We start from the raw sequence: 16,694 nt of genomic DNA, 5'->3' as shown, positions 1-16,694 counted from the left end.
CTCTCTCTCTCTCTCTCTCTCTCTCTCTCTCTCTCTCTCTCTCTCTCTCTCTCTCTCATGGGTGGGCCAAATTCTCTGGGTGGGCAAAGCAGAGAAAGGGGAGGTAACCTTGCTCCTTATGACCTCATAATGAGAAGATTCCTGATTGGCCCATCTGAGCTTTCATTTTCTCAAAAGGCAGAGCAGGATACCCAGGGCTCGGTTTACACCTATCACCATTTCTAGCCACTGGGGGACCAAAGGCAGGCTGGGGGAAACGCATATTAATGTTAAAAAAACTCCATAAAGTGACTTTTTCATGACATGGGACCTTTAAGCAAAAAAAAAAAAGAAACCCAAAAGAATTCACTGCGTCGTAACGGCAGCCTGAATTCTCAGTTAAATGTCCTCCGAGGACGCCCAGAGTCTGGTCCTCACGAGGAGAGGGACGGAGGCGTGGGTGGGAGGCTGTGTTAGTGGTGTCTGTGGATTATTAATGGTGACTTTTTTGTTGTTGTTGTGGTTTTTTGTAGTTTAGTCCAGAGGTTTGCTGCCGCCGCCGCCACCGCCGTCTTTCTGGTCCAAGCGGCTCTTGCTGCTCTTCACCATGTAAATAAAGTAGGTCAGCGTCTCCTTCTCGTTCACCGGGATATTCCTGAAGTGACGACTCACCGTCTGCACAACAAGAGAGGAGAAAGATGTTAAAAAAAAAAAAAAGGAAAACTCTCGTTACAGCTAGGGATACAGCGTAGTATCGCAATATTTTCCGTGGCAATACTGTATCGATACACAGACGCCAAGTATGGATCTTTTATGATATATGTGTTGGTCAGTTTTAGAGCTGCAACGATTAATCGTTTAATCGATTAGTTGTCAACTCTTAAATTAATCACCAACTATTTTGATAAATCGATTAGTCGGTTTGAGTAATTTTTTAAGACAAAAGTCAAAATTCTCTGATCCCAGCCTCTTAAATGTGAATATTTTCTAGTTTCTTCTCTCCTCTGCGACAGTAAACTGAATATCTTTGAGTTGTGGACAAAACAAGACATTTGAGGACGTCATCTGGGGCTTTTTGGGAAACACTGATGCACATTTTTCACCTTTTTCTGACATTTTATAGACTAAACAACTAATTGAATAATAGAGAAAAAAATCAACAGATTAATCGACTATGAATATAATCGTTAGTTGCAGCCCTAATCAGTTTGTCTGCTTGACACAATGCCATTTTGCAGCAATAAAATTGAAGTGAGATGAACAGACAGAGAAATGCTTCTTTTTAGATAAAACAGATGTTGACAAAGTTTCCTTTTGGGGACATAATTTGAAAAAATTTGAAGTTGGAAAAAAGGAAATTAATTGCAATATATCGCAGAATATTGCAATATCTTTAAAATCGCAATAATATTGTATCGTGACCTAAGTATCGTGATATCGTATCGTGAGGCCTCTGGTGATTCCCACCCCTAGCTAGAGCTGCAACGATTAGATCAGCGGTCAACTATTAAGTTAATGGACAACTATTTCGACAATCGATTGATGGGTTTGAGAAATTGTTTATGAAACAAAACAAATAAGCTAAATCCTCTGATTCAAGCACCTCAAATGCTTGCTCTTGGGGGAATTATTGGAAATGTTGAGTCTTTGTATATTATAGAGTGTGGTCTAGACCTACTCTATCTGTAAAGTGTCTTGAGATAACTCTCGTTATGATTTGATACTATAAATAAAATTGAATTAAAAAGGTTTAGTAAGTGATGTTAATTCAATACAGTTGCAGTGGCAATCTTGACCACAAAAAATAACACTGGAGGGAATTTGAAACCATTTCCAACGCTTGCTGGAGTGGCAAAAGTGTGATTTTTGCGAGGATTTAGTCAGTAGGATAGGACCACCACAATACTTGATACGGAATGGTTTGACACATTTTGCCTTTAACAAACATTGCGCCCTTCCGCAATTTGGATATTGCACTATATTGCGATTTCGATAATATTGCGATTAATTGTGCAGCCCTAATTCGGAAGCAGCGTATCGGTTCTCATATCGCACGATGGAGGACAATTGATTGCTGTATCTATATTTTGTCCGAGCCGTAACCCTACTGGTTCGTTTGGATTTAAAAAAGCAGCCTCACAGAGAAGGAGACACACCTCCTGTGTACAGGGTTTCTGCAGGTTAAGACCATTATGAATGAAATTTAAGATCTTTACCACAACATCAACGGAGCCCTAAATTCAGTTTTAATCAAGCCAAGTTTCTCTAAACTTGCACTTCCCCAAAGCCGAAGAATAAAATCGGTTTTGGTACAATTCGAAAGAGACTCGCGCCAAAAACACGAAAGCTGATGAGCTGCAATATAAGGTGCACGTTTGTCTCATTTGGTCTCCTCCAAAGCGCGCTGGAGGAGGGTCTGGCTAGCCCACACAGCAAGCGAGAGAAAACTCAGATTGGACAGATAGTCTCGCTAGCTGTCTGGATTTACACAAAGAAAGCGGAAGGATACGGAGATGAAATGCATCCGGCAGAATTTCCTGTGGCACCGGAGCAATCCCAGAAGTGTAACGTCAACGATATAGACAACATTTGTAGTCGTAATACAGCAAAATTATAGTTGGATTAGCGAAAGAAAGAACTACAATACCACGGAATAAAAAATTTAAGAAAGAAAGAAGAGCTTTAGAGGTAGCGTGACACGGACATAGGGAAATTAAGACCCATTTAAAAATACAGTGCTACCCATAAGGGAATACACACATGCTAAAGTTGATTAAAAAGAGGAGAAAAAAAAATAATTGATCCAAATGCCTTAATTAAAAAAAATTCGGAAAAATCCAATCTTTAAGGACACCAATTTTCTTTCTGAATGAATAATGTATTGTAAATAAATAAATGTTCTTCCTTAAAATACAGGGGGCATAAGTCAGTCCACCCCTATGTTAAATTTCCATAGAGGCCGGCAGAGGTTTATTTTTAAAGGCCAGTTATTTCATGGATCTAGGATACTATGCATCCTGATAAAGTTCCCTTGGCCTTTGGGATTAAAATACCCCCACATCATATACCCTTCACCATACCCCCACATCATCACATACCCTTCACCATACCCCCACATCATCACATACCCTTCACCATACCCCCCATATCATCACATACCCTTCACCATACCCCCACATCATCACATACCCTTCACCATACCCCCACATCATCACATACCCTTCACCATACCCCCCACATCATCACATACTCTTCACCATACTTACAGATTGGTATGGGGTACTTTCCATAATATCATCTCTCAATGCAAATCAAACCAGCTATTAGGCTAACTCAAAGTACCCCATGAACAACATTTATTTACTTAAGATCCATTATTCATTCACAAAGAAAAGGTGTCCTTAAAAGATTGGATTTTTCCTCTTTTTTTTTTTATTAAAAGCATTAAGATCAATTTCCAAAAGATTTTTATTCCTATTTTATTCAACTTTAGCATGGGTGTATTCACTTATGCTTAGCTCTGTATTTAAGACCGAGAACACAATCCAAGACCTTTTTAGACCCTGCGGAAACTCTCTCACACACACACACACACACACACACACACACACACACACACACACACACACACACACACACACACACACACACACACACACACACACACACACACACACACACACACACACACACACACACACACACACACACACACACACACACACACACACACCTGGAACAGCTGGAACAGGTTGTGTGCTGTTGACTGCTGCTTTATTAATGAGGTGGGAGGCTCATTAATAGGAGGGCCCGAACCTGGCTACAAGCCTGGGGAAACATTCAACTTACAGCCCCGTTTCATTCATTCATTCATTCCCTCCTTCCTTCCTTCCTTCCCACTGTTGGCGCGACAGTTGGGTCACATCCGAGACCCAACACCCACCCCTCCCCCAACTAGTCGCAGGCCGGCCGAGAGCGCTGCATACAGGACGTATTTATAAAAAGGAAAAGAGCCCAGTCCACCTGTCGATGGGGCAAATTAGTCTAACAATCTCTCCGTGACCAATTAGCGTGGAATAGGACCCGCAACACTACGTATATCACAGCGAAGGAGTGTAGTGGAGCTGACGGTTGAGAAAAAAAAGAGGCCGGGAACGCCTAATGAGGGCCGGGCGGCTTCAATGTGACGCAATATGAACTACCAGACTGATTATTGTAAAGAAATCCTTAGAAAAAAAAATAGCTTACTCCTCTCAGGATGCTGCTTAAAAGTTTATGTAACTAATCAGGGTACCTTCAAGAAAATGGTAAGTTTTTCAAATTTAAAAAAACATGCAATTTTCACATCATTTTGGACCATTATTATCACCACATCTGTGTCTAAAATGTGGGAAAAGCTGGAGCAAATGATGAACACATAACACTCACAAAACTGGGTTAAGTGATAAAAACATAGTCCTGTAACTGTGTCCAGTTACATGATTCATAAGTACATTTTTTTGCACTCTTTTGTACAGTATCTAAGTATTTTTGTCTTAGTGTATTTAAATTTATTTACCTTGTATAATCTTTTTTCTATTTTAGTCGGTTTGCTTTTCTTTGCCCTCAACTCTTTTTACTTGATGCAAAGAGCCGGCACAAGAATTCCTCTGTGCCTGGACTGCTTTGATTATGCACAAACGGCAAATCAAAAGACTGAATATTGAATCTAAATAAGTCCACTGGGAACCAACTACAGTCGTTAGATCTGAGAAGTCTTTTAGTTACATTCATTCGGCTTAGGCAGGGTTTCTGCAGCTTTCACCAAGTCAAATTTAAGACCTTTTGATAGCACTGTGAGACCATAATGAATGAAATTTAAGACCTATGTCACGGCATCATATATAGATTTTTATTTTTTTATTTTAAGTCAGATGTCTTGCAGACATTGTCTGAAACAATTCCCTGATTTCTTCATCGGTATTTTAGGACCGGTGTCTAGTCACTGTGTGGAGCACCCAGAGATCAGTCATTTGTAGTCGTGATGTAGTGAATATAGCAAAGAAAGAACTACAATTCAACAGAATAAAAAAACACAAACATTCTATTGTGCTTTGATTGAGCATTAGAGGTAGCGTTAAATGGATGTAGCAGAATTAATTCCTGTTTACAATTATTTAAGAGCCAGAACACAATACTTCTATCCTGACCAGCAAGCCCCACATCCAGATGTTGGGTCTGGGAGCTCCCCCATTGGTCAGGGCTCAATCCGAGGGGCGGGACAAACTGTTGTCTTTCAAATTGACACATGTAATTGTGTGTTGTTCATACTATACAATGATTTATATCATAGTATGTATATGTGTGTGTATATATATATATATTCAAAAAGTTAAAACAGGTAAAGTATGAAGGGAAATTTCACAGTTTGTTTCCGTTTCACTGTTTTTAAACTCCAATAAATGCCACATCTTTCCAAACGTCAATCAGTGACTGACCCAAATAATTGTGATTATGACATTTATTTCATAATCTAGCGGCACTAATATTTAAGATTTATTTATTTTGATTAGGACAATGCACATTAATCAACATTTTCTGTAAACGCGGCAGTGTTAGCCAGTCGGCTAATTTCATACTGAAATCCTAGTTGTAGTCCTATTATTAGGATTGGGCATCGAGAACCGGCTCCAACTTCAAATCGTTTCAATTTTTTTTTGAAATCCTTTGAATCTGATCATCAGTTCCAAAACCCAAGTTTGAGTTTCCGTGGCGACCACCACCGTACCTCCAGGCGCTTGTTTGCGTTGCAGCCGTGGCTTTAAATTACGTTGAAAAGCCCGCTAAAAAAAAATAAATCACAATTGAATAAATGTACAAAATGTTCCTTGTTATCTGTGAAATAAGCACGTTTCAACTCTACTCCTCAAAGAACGCCCGACACAACCCAATATCTGCCCAGCCATCACTACCCAATATCTGCACAGTCATCACTACCCAATATCTGCCCAGCCATCACTACCCAATATCTGCCCAGCCATCACTACCCAATATCTGCACAGCCATCACTACCCAATATCTGCACAGCCATCACTACCCAATATCTGCACAGCCATCACTACCCAATATCTGCACAGCCATCACTACCCAATATCTGCCCAGCCATCACTACCCAATATCTGCACAGTCATCACTACCCAATATCTGCCCAGCCATCACTACCCAATATCTGCCCAGCCATCACTACCCAATATCTGCACAGCCATCACTACCCAATATCTGCACAGCCATCACTCTGCCCACCCAATATCTGCCCAGCCATCACTATCACCCCAATATCTGCACAGTCATCACTACCCAATATCTGCCCAGCCATCACTGCACAGTATCACCCCAATATCTGCACAGTCATCACTACCCAATATCTGCCCAGCCATCACTACCCAATATCTGCACAGTCACTCAATATCTGCACAGTCATCAACCCAATCTGCCCAGCCATCACCACCCAATATCTGCCCAGCCATCACTACCCAATATCTGCACAGTCATCACTACCCAATATCTGCACAGTCATCACTACCCAATATCTGCCCAGCCATCACTACCCAATATCTGCACAGTCATCACTACCCAATATCTGCACAGTCATCACCACCCAATATCTGCCCAGCCATCACTACCCAATATCTGCCCAGCCATCACTACCCAATATCTGCCCAGCCATCACTACCCAATATCTGCCCAGCCATCACTACCCAATATCTGCACAGCCATCACTACCCAATATCTGCAGTCATCACTACCCAATATCTGCCCAGCCATCACCACCCAATATCTGCACAGTCATCACTACCCAATATCTGCCCAGCCATCACCACCCAATATCTGCACAGCCATCACTACCCAATATCTGCCCAGCCATCACTACCCAATATCTGCACAGTCATCACTACCCAATATCTGCCCAGCCATCACCACCCAATATCTGCCCAGTCATCACTACCCAATATCTGCACAGTCATCACTACCCAATATCTGCCCAGCCATCACTACCCAATATCTGCACAGTCATCACTACCCAATATCTGCCCAGCCATCACTACCCAATATCTGCACAGTCATCACTACCCAATATCTGCACAGTCATCACTACCCAATATCTGCCCAGCCATCACTACCCAATATCTGCAGAGTCATCACTACCCATTCAGTCATATGTCATTCAGTCCTCGGCATGCCGTTACCTCTGCCAGCTGGGCCTTGTTGAGTCCGGGCCGGGTCTGCAGCTTGTAGTGTCGCTTGTAGCGTCTCAGCGTGTTCACCTGCAGCTGGAAAAGGTCGACCTGAAGAGCAGACAGACAGTCAGTCAGTCGGTGAGTTACGAGGGACGGGAACTTCTCATCCTGCCGCCATCTCCGATAGCGTCAAACCAAATATTGTTCATACCAGAGTAGTTTACATCTTTAGAATGTGTCCGGAGTGGGGCTTTAAGTTGTAATGCCACTGCCCAATGTGATAGTTTCTCTTCTTCTTGGTGTTAGTCACAGAGAGAGACAGAGAGGAAGAGAGAGAGACAGACAGAGAGACAGAGACAGCAAGAGAGTGAGACATAGAGACACACACAGAGACAGAGTGAGGGAGACAGACAGCAAGGAAGAGAGAGATAGAGACACAAAGAGAGAGACAGAACAAGAGAGAGACAGAGACACACACACACACAGACCGAGAGAGGGAGACAGCAAGGAAGAGAGAGAGACACACAAAGAGAGCCAGACAGAGCAAGAGAGGGAGACAGACAGACAAAGAGAGGGAGACAGAAACAGCAAGGAAGAGAGACACACAAAGAGAGAGACAGAGCAAGAGAGAGAGACAGAGACACACAGAGACAGACAGAGACAGAGCAAGAGAGAGACACCGAGAGACACAGAGAGAGACAGCAAGGAAGAGGGAGAGACACACAAAGAGAGACAGACAGAGAGACCGAGCAAGAGGGAGACAGCGAGGAAGAGTGAGAGACACAAAGAGAGAGACAGGGAGGGAGATGCAGACACACACACACACACACACACACACACACACACACACACACACACACACACACACACAGGGCCCTAAAAAGTATTAAAATCGAAGCCTAACCCTAGATATACAACAACGTTATCACATATTCTTCTCATATCGTGCAGCGCTATTCAAATATATTCAAACCGATGCGTGTATGTTTTTAAAAAGAAATGGCTCTGCTACTGCAAAGCCATTTGAAGTGACTATTTTTAGAATTTGCTTTAAAGTGCCCATATTATGAAAAAAGAAAATTCACTTTTTCTGGGACTTGGGGTGTTTTTTTGTGTCTCTTATGCTTCCATAGCATACACACTTTGAAAAAACTCCATCCGTGGTGTTCTGTGTGAGATACGGTTTCTGAATGTGTCCTGCCTTCAGTCTCCTGGTGAGCTGGTCCAAATCGGCACGGCTTTCTACGCCACTAGCCGAAACGAGGTGGCTAACCGCAACAGTTAGCTCGTAGCATTAGCATGCTAACGCTAAGGCCGGCATCCTACCTCGTTCTCAATAGCAAAGCACTGCTACAACACACACAAGTTCACCATAATCTCCAAAAGAACTACTTCCATGTGCTCCCTGGTTTAGAAGAAGTCTCCCAGCTGATCCTGCCTTGGAACTGACTGAAGGTGGAGAAACAACCTTTCTTTTCCTGTCTATAGAGCTAGCTGACATGATCAAAGCTACTGCGCATGTGTGAGTTCGATCAAAGATAGTAGAGAAGAAGAAAAGAGGTCTCACTCTGTAGGTAAAACAGAGACCAGGGTGAAAAGAGGATCTGCAGCAGTGAGAGAGAGCTGTGCAGTACAACAAAAATATGGTGTTTTTTTAAAAATTAAACCATGTAAACCTATTCTGCTACGTAGGTCTGGGCGATATGGAGAAAATCAGATATCACGATATTCTTGACCAAATACCTCAATATCGATATTGCGGCAATATTCTAGCGTTGACAATTGGTGCTTTAACAAAATATCTTCACACTTACATTTTAGATTATTAATCATCAGTAATGTGGACATAATGTCTAAGTGGGGAAAAGGCAAATAATAGAACAGCTAGAACAGTCTGGTAAGTTCAGAAAAGTACATCACTTTACTGTAATGCAGCCTTTAAAACCAGGAAAAGACCACACTTATGCCATACTACGATATTACGATATCCAAAATCTAAGACGATGTCTAGTTTCATATCACGATATCGATATAATATCGATATGTTGCCCAGCCCTATCTGGTACAACCTTATAATACAATTATGAACCTGAAAATGAGCAGAATATGGGCGCTTCAACTACTTTGAACACTGTGAGCGACGTTACCTCGGGTACCTCCACGTCATGATCCGGGGACTCTCCGCCATCGTCGCTGGTCTTCCTCTTCCTCTTGTTGCGCACGCTTTGGATGAAGTTCTTGTGGAAGTCGCAGATATAGAGGTGTCTCACCTTTATAAAAAAATTAAATAAATAAAAAAAAGAGAGATGCATATGAGTATTAAAAGGAGAAGTCTACCACCCCCAAAAAAATTAACTCCGTTAAGTGTAGCCATCACACAGCAAATCGTACATACGTCAGCACTGTTCTCAATAGGATACCAGCGTTTTAGGCAGTATCGGAGCAGATACCGATACCGGTATCGGTACATCTCTAGTCAGTACGGTTCTCAATATGATACCAGAGTTTCGGTTACAACACGTGTGTCAAACTCAAGGCCCGCGGGCCAAATCTGGCCCCTCACAGATTTTGATTCGGCCCACATATCAATTTAGGTTCACGATAAATTTTGGCCCGTCTTTGGTAGCTTTTTCAATGTTTTGTCTTTTTTTTCTTAAGTTTTTGTCACTTTTTCCCGTCGTTTTTGGGGCCTTTCTGGTGTTCTTTTCTGTTTTTGTCGCTTTTTTGGGGCTTTAGGGCAAGCTGTGAGCGAGAAGGCTATGTGAGATACGCAATAATCCAGTAAAAAATAATCCTTGACTTTTTGGATTAAATGAAAGCATGTGGATAAACTAAACAGTAACAGTAATATAAAAACTACAGCAGTGCAAGGATAAAGTTTAAAAGATAGACTATGGGCATTAAATATGGGCATTATAAGGAGGATAGTGTAGACACAGTGTGTATGTGCTGCCTCGGCTGAAAGAAGCAACATTAACTCTGAACTCGTGTGTGTTGGTTCCTCCAACACGTGTGACCTGTCACATGAAACCTGGTATGTCAGGACAGCAGGACACACACTGGAGACAACAGAGCTCATTCATCTGGCTGTACCGTTTGAGCAACAAGCCACACAATGAGTTAAGAGCTCCCAGAAAGCCCCGGGATACAATGAAGTAAAGCAGCCAAAGCGTTCGTTAAGACTCCCCTGCATTCGGGGGCCCTGTTGGAGCCCCTAGCGGCTCCCTGGGTCTTCCAGCTCTTTGTGCATTGTGTTCGCATTCTGTTTCCTTAAGTACTCAATGAAGACAGATTCAGCAGCAGCTGCAGATTATTTCCCACATATAATGTTTTCAGAAAAACATTCCAGTGAACTATTGTCGTAGAATAAGAGAAAGTTTTCCAAAACGAGCAGCCTTGTTCGACTTAAAGCTGTAATCGGGCCTTAAAAGTTCGGCCCGACATGGCCCAGAGCCCAACAAGTACATTTTGAACGGCAGCTTTTTAAAGGCCCGAGCCCAATTACAGCCCGATAGGCCTGGACGATATGGAGAAAATCAAATATCACAATATTTTTGACCAAATACCTCGATATCGATACCGCAACTATATTGTAGTGTTGACTATTGGTGCTTTCACAAAAGATTAACACAATGAGATTTTAGATGAATAATCTTTAGTAATGTGGATATAATGACTAAGTGGGTAAAGGCAAATAATAGAACAGCTAGAACAGTCTGGTAAGTTCAGAAAATTACATCCCTTTACTGTAATGCAGCCTTTAAAACCAGGAAAAGACACTTATGCCACATTACGATATGCAAAATCTAAGACAATATCTAGCCTCATATCACGATATTGATATAATATTGACATATTGCCCAGCTCTACAGCCCGACATTATTCAAATGTGCGCACGCAGACAGCTCTTTTGCCTTTTGTCAAGAATGAGTCCTTTAGTGGCCGGGTTAGCTCAGTTGGTAGAGCAGGCGCACATATATAATAATAATAATAATAATAATAATACATTTAATTTGTAATGCACTTTATATTTACGCAAATCTCAAAGTGCTACATGATAGTGCTAAAAATTATAAAAACACATGGAGAGCATGAAAAATCTTTTTTACTTATTTAGTTTTTTTTTTTTTTTACAAGTGCTAAATAAATTAAATCAATCAAATAGTTGTTAACGTTGGGTGTTTGTGTGTGTTGACACAGGTGCAGCAGAATATCCACGTGGCTGTGGCGGAGTATGCAAAGATAAAGCAGCAGCTGGAGAAAAATACCATCATAATGACAATGCTTGGACACCTAAAACAGGTACAACATACTGTACATGGCAATTTATTAAGTAAAATAATATGTAGTCACAAATTGAATTAAATAGACTAGGGGTCGGCAACCTTAGGCACGTGTGCCACCATGGGCACGCGGGACCTTAACCAATGGCACGCTGGCAATATGTGTGCAAGAGAGTTATTGATGTGTTGAAATGCTGAAGCACTCTCTCATCCGCATGCCAAATTACAACGTTCACAGTTGCGCAACCTGTTATTTACGGTAGTTTGATTGACTCATATCTCTGACTGGGAACAATACAAAGAGGATTACCGGCCGCTGGGGCAGATGAACTAACGCTAGTCTTGTTACTGTAAGTAGGCAACATTAAAACCTTCGTGAGTTAAAAGCCAAAACTTATCAATGCACTCACCTGTGTAGACCGGCATAAACATGTAGAAAGCGATAATTCAATCTGCTCTGTCTGCTCAATACACTCTTGTGTCTTTTTTTTTTTGGTCACAAATTTCCAATGTTATTGTCCATGCTTTTTCCCACAAAATCTTTTGTCACTTTTGCCCCACGTTCTTTGATCATTTCTTCCCCCAAATGCTATAAAATTGAATAACGCACCCAAATTCAATTAAAAGTAGTGAACTGATCATGTATTTAACTTGTGATCAACCAGTAATAATGGTTGTATAGAACCATCCACGTTATATGTTTTTGGCCAATTTGGTTGAAAGAAACCCACATTTCTGATGTTGAAACTTTCTGAAAATGATTCAAGTGACCTGAGGACACCAGGAGGGTTTAAAATGTTCGCCCCTGTTGTAAACATTGTGGGAAGCGTAAGCCATTCAACATACATCATTCATTCTTCAGAAAAGAGTTTTTAATCCTACTGCAATAACCACCCTCAATGCTGCAAAAAAATAAATAATGTGCAATATGGAAGCTGATACAGCATGTCTGTAGAAGTATGGTCATACTGTTTTATGCAATGACTGGGTGCGTTTTTGTATGCTGCTAGTGCTATAGGTTTCTATTTATTCTCTTTTTAAGTAACACTAGCGCTTACATTATATTTTTATAGACACACTGACTGGAGAGCACTTAATTTCGTTGTACCTGTGACAATGACAATTAGGGCTGCTCCCTCTTAGTCGACTAATCGGTTGTTTTGGTCTTAGTCAACTTAGATTTCTTTAGTCAATTATGTTTTTATGCTTTTTTTCATGCTGAATTACTTATTTCCAAAAAATGTACGAGCACATCTCTGGTAAACACAAGAATTAAGGGTTGACAATTTTACCTAATAGATATCACGTGAAACCTACTTTGATTACTTTCATTAAAAGGCAACTATTTGTTGTATTACACGTTTTCTGAAATGTTGTGTTTAAATATGCAAAGGAGGCATCATCTTATTCAACACATGCATCCTTTTACATGACTCTTTGCGGAGAAACTCAGATTTACAGATCTGTCGATTAAATCAACTAATCGATTAGTCGATACAATGGAATGAGTGTTAGTCGAATAAGAATTTCTAGGGCTGCCACCTCTTAGTCGATTAGTCGACTAATCGGTCATTTTGGTCTTAGTCGACTAAGATTTCTTTAGTCGATTAGTCATTTTTTATGCTTATTCATGCTTAATTATTCATTTCCAAGAAATTTCTGAGCACATTTATGGTAAACACAAGATTTAAAGTGGTGCTTTTGCAGGATTAATTGTGGAGAAACTCAGTTTTACAGATGGTTAATTAACTACATTTATATTGTGCTTTTCTAGTCTTAACCACCTCTCAAAGCGCAAAGCTCTGTCAATTAAATCAACGAATGAATTAGTCGACAAAATCGTATAAGTGTTAGTCGACTAAGAACTTCTTCAATCGAACACAGCCCTAGTGACAATAAAGACCTGTTATATATGCTATGAATTGCATTCTCTAGTTTTCACTTACGCTCTTGTCGATGTCCAGCTTGAGCTTCTTCTGCGAGATGCTCTTCTGGATCCTCTTGCTGAAGGAGGCGTTTCCAGCGGAGCGGCCGCAGCGCTCGCCGTCCTCGATCAGGCAGCAGCTCTGTCCGTAAAACGGCGGAGCCGGTGGTCCGTCGTGGCTGTCTTCCTCCGTGCTAAACCCATTCATTCTGCACTATTATAATAGTATCTGCACAACCGGGCCCAATGTATAAATAAAAAGAACAGCGTTCTTTGGCTGTACACAGTGTCTTGTTGACGGCTTGCCCTTTTGTGAAAGGCAATCCGGTGACGGTTAGTGAAGCTAGCGCGGCTAAGTGGATAGCTAGTTCGCGAGCTAACAACCGTTTTTTGGTGATTATTTTCGGACTCTTTCGGCGACTTATGTTGACACGTGATAGCCTCCGACTGAAGACATGTTCCCGCAGATATAAGTCAAGCTTCACACAGCACAACACACAGCTGCTAGCTAACGTTAGCTAGCTCCAGTGCTAGCAGGACCGCAAGGTGGCTGCGCTGCCGTTAAACGAGCCGACTCCAGCGATGAGACCGTCGCCGTAACAACCCGTTACTTCTACGAGCTCACGCGACTCCAAATTAAAAATGCGACGACCGGCCACAGCGAATTAAACAACTTTAGAGAAATCACGCATTTAACAAGACTGCAGCTCAACGACCGCGGCACTCTTAGCAGAACAGCTTGTACAATGGGCATTGGGCGGAAGTTACCGTCCCGGAGCGTGATTGGCCAATTTTGTACAAGGGCGGGCTTAACGCGCGGACCTTGCCATTCCATTGGCTGTAAGAAACGTCTATATTTTAGCGGCTCTTCCTGTAACACTCGGCGTCATGTTTTTCCCCCTACTATGAGTTAGTTATTGTGGCGTCACCGCCTGTTGAAGGGGCTTTTAACTACGCAGGAGACTTTTAATGGTGCATTTTTTTCATTTTCAGCTTTCGTAATGAGTACGTTGTCAGGGATTTGAACAGCTCGACGACGTTTAAAAATTGATCTAAAAGCACTTGTATAAACAGGAAATCCAAATTCACAAGTTCGGAAAGTGCACAGTGATGCCGGCTCTTTGGGCCAGGCTGGTGTGGTGGGGACACAACAGAAACATTGTACATGTGGATGTGTTACAGGTTTCTACTTTCTACATAACTTTTGTGCACTGGGTTGTGTTTATTTTCTGCCGGGTAGTGATCCGCAGGACTCAACATGAATGGGCACCGATCTGTAGGCGTTAACGATGTGACTGGACCGCCTTAAACCGCACGGGGGAGGCAGAGGATAACAGATGAATATAAGTCAGAGCAAGGCTGACCGTAACATTCCTTCACATTGCCCACTACAGGGGTCTTCATCGTTATTTTAAGCCAAGGACCCCTGAACTGAGAGAGAGAGAGAGAGACGGAACATAGATTGTATGAAATAAAGTTGCAAATTAAACCGGGCCTAGAATAACTTGTAGGGCGGCCTAAAGCCTATACACATACCTTTTTAATGCATGTAATACAAGAGAGAAGAGTGTGTGAGAGAGAGAGAGAGAGAGTGTGTGTGTGTGTGTGTGTGTGTGTGTGTGTGTGTGTGTGTAGACTGTTTTTGTGTGTGTGTGTGTGTGTGTGTGTTTGTGTGTCATAGCCTGTTTTTGTCTGTGTGACTGTGTGTGTGTTTTTTGTCTGTGTGTGTGTGCTAGACTGTGTTTTTGTCTGTATATGTGTGACTGTGTGTGTGTGACTGTGTGTGTGTTTTTTGTCTGTGTGTGTGTGTGTGAGACTGTTTTTGTCTGTGTGACTGTGTGTGTGTTTTTTGTCTGTGTGTGTGTGCTAGACTGTGTTTTTGTCTGTGTATGTGTGACTGTGACTGTGTGTGTGTGTGTGTGTGTGTGTGTGTGTGTGTGTGTGTGTTTTTTGTCTGTGTGTGTGTGAGACTGTGTGTGTGTGTGTGTGTGATAGACTGTTTTTGTCTGTCTGTGTGTGTGTGTGTGCTTTTAGCGACATTTTTTATGACCTTTCTTAGAGACTTTTAGCAAAGTTTTTGACACTTTTTTGGCCTTTTTTTTTTTTTTTTTTTCGCTTTTTGCATTTTTTTTTTCAGCGTTTTTATCAACAAAAAGAGAATATTTCCCAGACATTTTTGTTGCTATTTTTGATGATTTTGTCACTTTTTTTTTTTCAACGCTTTCTTTTATTCATGGTCAATAGACCTAATTTAAATGACGTTATACCTACATTTTGAGTTTAAAAAAAAGCAGAAATTATGATGACTCATAGTTAAGATCAGAGGATGTTGAGTGAATCACAGACTGGTTTATGTCAAAGTCTTATGGTTTTAAAACCATATTTTAAATGCTAAAAATGTTAAAAACCACCCAAAATTCAATGGAAATAATCATTAATGAAAGAATGTTGATTGGCTTCATGCCAGTAGCCACCCTTTGCTTTTTTTGATAACTCTGCAAACCCTTGGTGTTCTCTCAATGAGCTTCATGAGGTAGTCACCTGAAATGGTTTTACCTTCACAGGTGTGCTTTGTCAGGGTTAATTAGTGGAAGTTTTTCCCTTATTAATAAAAAAGCAAAGGGTGGCTACTTTGAAGAATCTAAAATATAAGACATGTTTTCAGTTATTTCACACTTTTTTTGTTAAGTACATAATTCCATATGTGTTCATTCATAGTTTTGATGCCTTCAGTGAGAATCTACAATGTAAATAGTCATGAAAATAAAAAGGAAACGCATTGAATGAGAAGGTGTGTCCAAACTTTTGGCCTGTACTGTATATATATATATATATATATATATATATATACACTACCGGTCAAAAGTTTGGGGTCACTTAGAAATTTCCATTCCACTCCATTCCAGACACAATACCTGCTGAGATCAGTTGTATTGTTTTTTTTAACCAGGGCAGCAGTTTTCAGATTACATTATGTGCTTACATAATTGCAAAAGGGTTCTCGACTGTTGTAGAAAGAAGTGTCTGAAGAAACACTTGAAATTCATGCTTTTTGGTCTAAACGTCATACCCAAATTAAAAGTGGTACAGCTCCCATATACTTTGACACTCAGGGGTGTGCCTGATATCATTGGAAAGGTGATTGATGTGGGTTTGTTTGTGTATTTGAGAAGTGTTGTATTTTGTAGTTTTTTGGCTTGTTTATTTGCACTTTTCAAATAGAAATAAAAAAACGCACAGACATATTTGTAGAAAAGAATTCATATAAAATCCATTTTTGAGTCTTTTAGC

At 41.1% G+C, this 16,694-nt stretch overlaps 1 protein-coding gene across 1 annotated transcript; it reads right to left on the bottom strand.

Moving 5' to 3' along the window:
• Window positions 1-311: 311 nt before the first annotated feature.
• sap30l (sap30-like) lies at window positions 312-14,149 on the bottom strand. The gene is made up of 4 exons (XM_028596134.1): window positions 13,426-14,149; window positions 9,344-9,466; window positions 7,206-7,304; window positions 312-654 (listed from the first exon to the last, which is right to left on the bottom strand). The coding sequence occupies exons 1-4, from the start codon at window positions 13,609-13,611 to the stop codon at window positions 514-516; spliced, it is 549 nt and encodes a 182-aa protein (XP_028451935.1). The 5' UTR covers window positions 13,612-14,149; the 3' UTR covers window positions 312-513.
• Window positions 14,150-16,694: the final 2,545 nt, after the last annotated feature.

Source organism: Perca flavescens, chromosome 13, assembly GCF_004354835.1.
Source record: "Perca flavescens isolate YP-PL-M2 chromosome 13, PFLA_1.0, whole genome shotgun sequence".
NCBI lineage: Eukaryota > Metazoa > Chordata > Actinopteri > Perciformes > Percidae > Perca > Perca flavescens.
The sequence above is the reverse complement of the archived record's forward strand: the minus strand, read 5'-3'. Positions and strand labels throughout refer to the sequence as shown.

Bases quoted from the DNA above. Each gene is read 5' to 3' on its own strand.
- sap30l (XM_028596134.1), bottom strand. From the start codon at position 13,611: ATGAATGGGTTTAGCACGGAGGAAGACAGCCACGACGGACCACCGGCT. The intron at 9,467-13,425 runs GTAAGTGAAAAC...TTTTTTATAAAG, and splicing joins AGCTGGACATCGACAAGAGC to GTGAGACACCTCTATATCTG. The intron at 655-7,205 runs GTAACGGCATGC...CTTGTTGTGCAG, and splicing joins ACAAGGCCCAGCTGGCAGAG to ACGGTGAGTCGTCACTTCAG.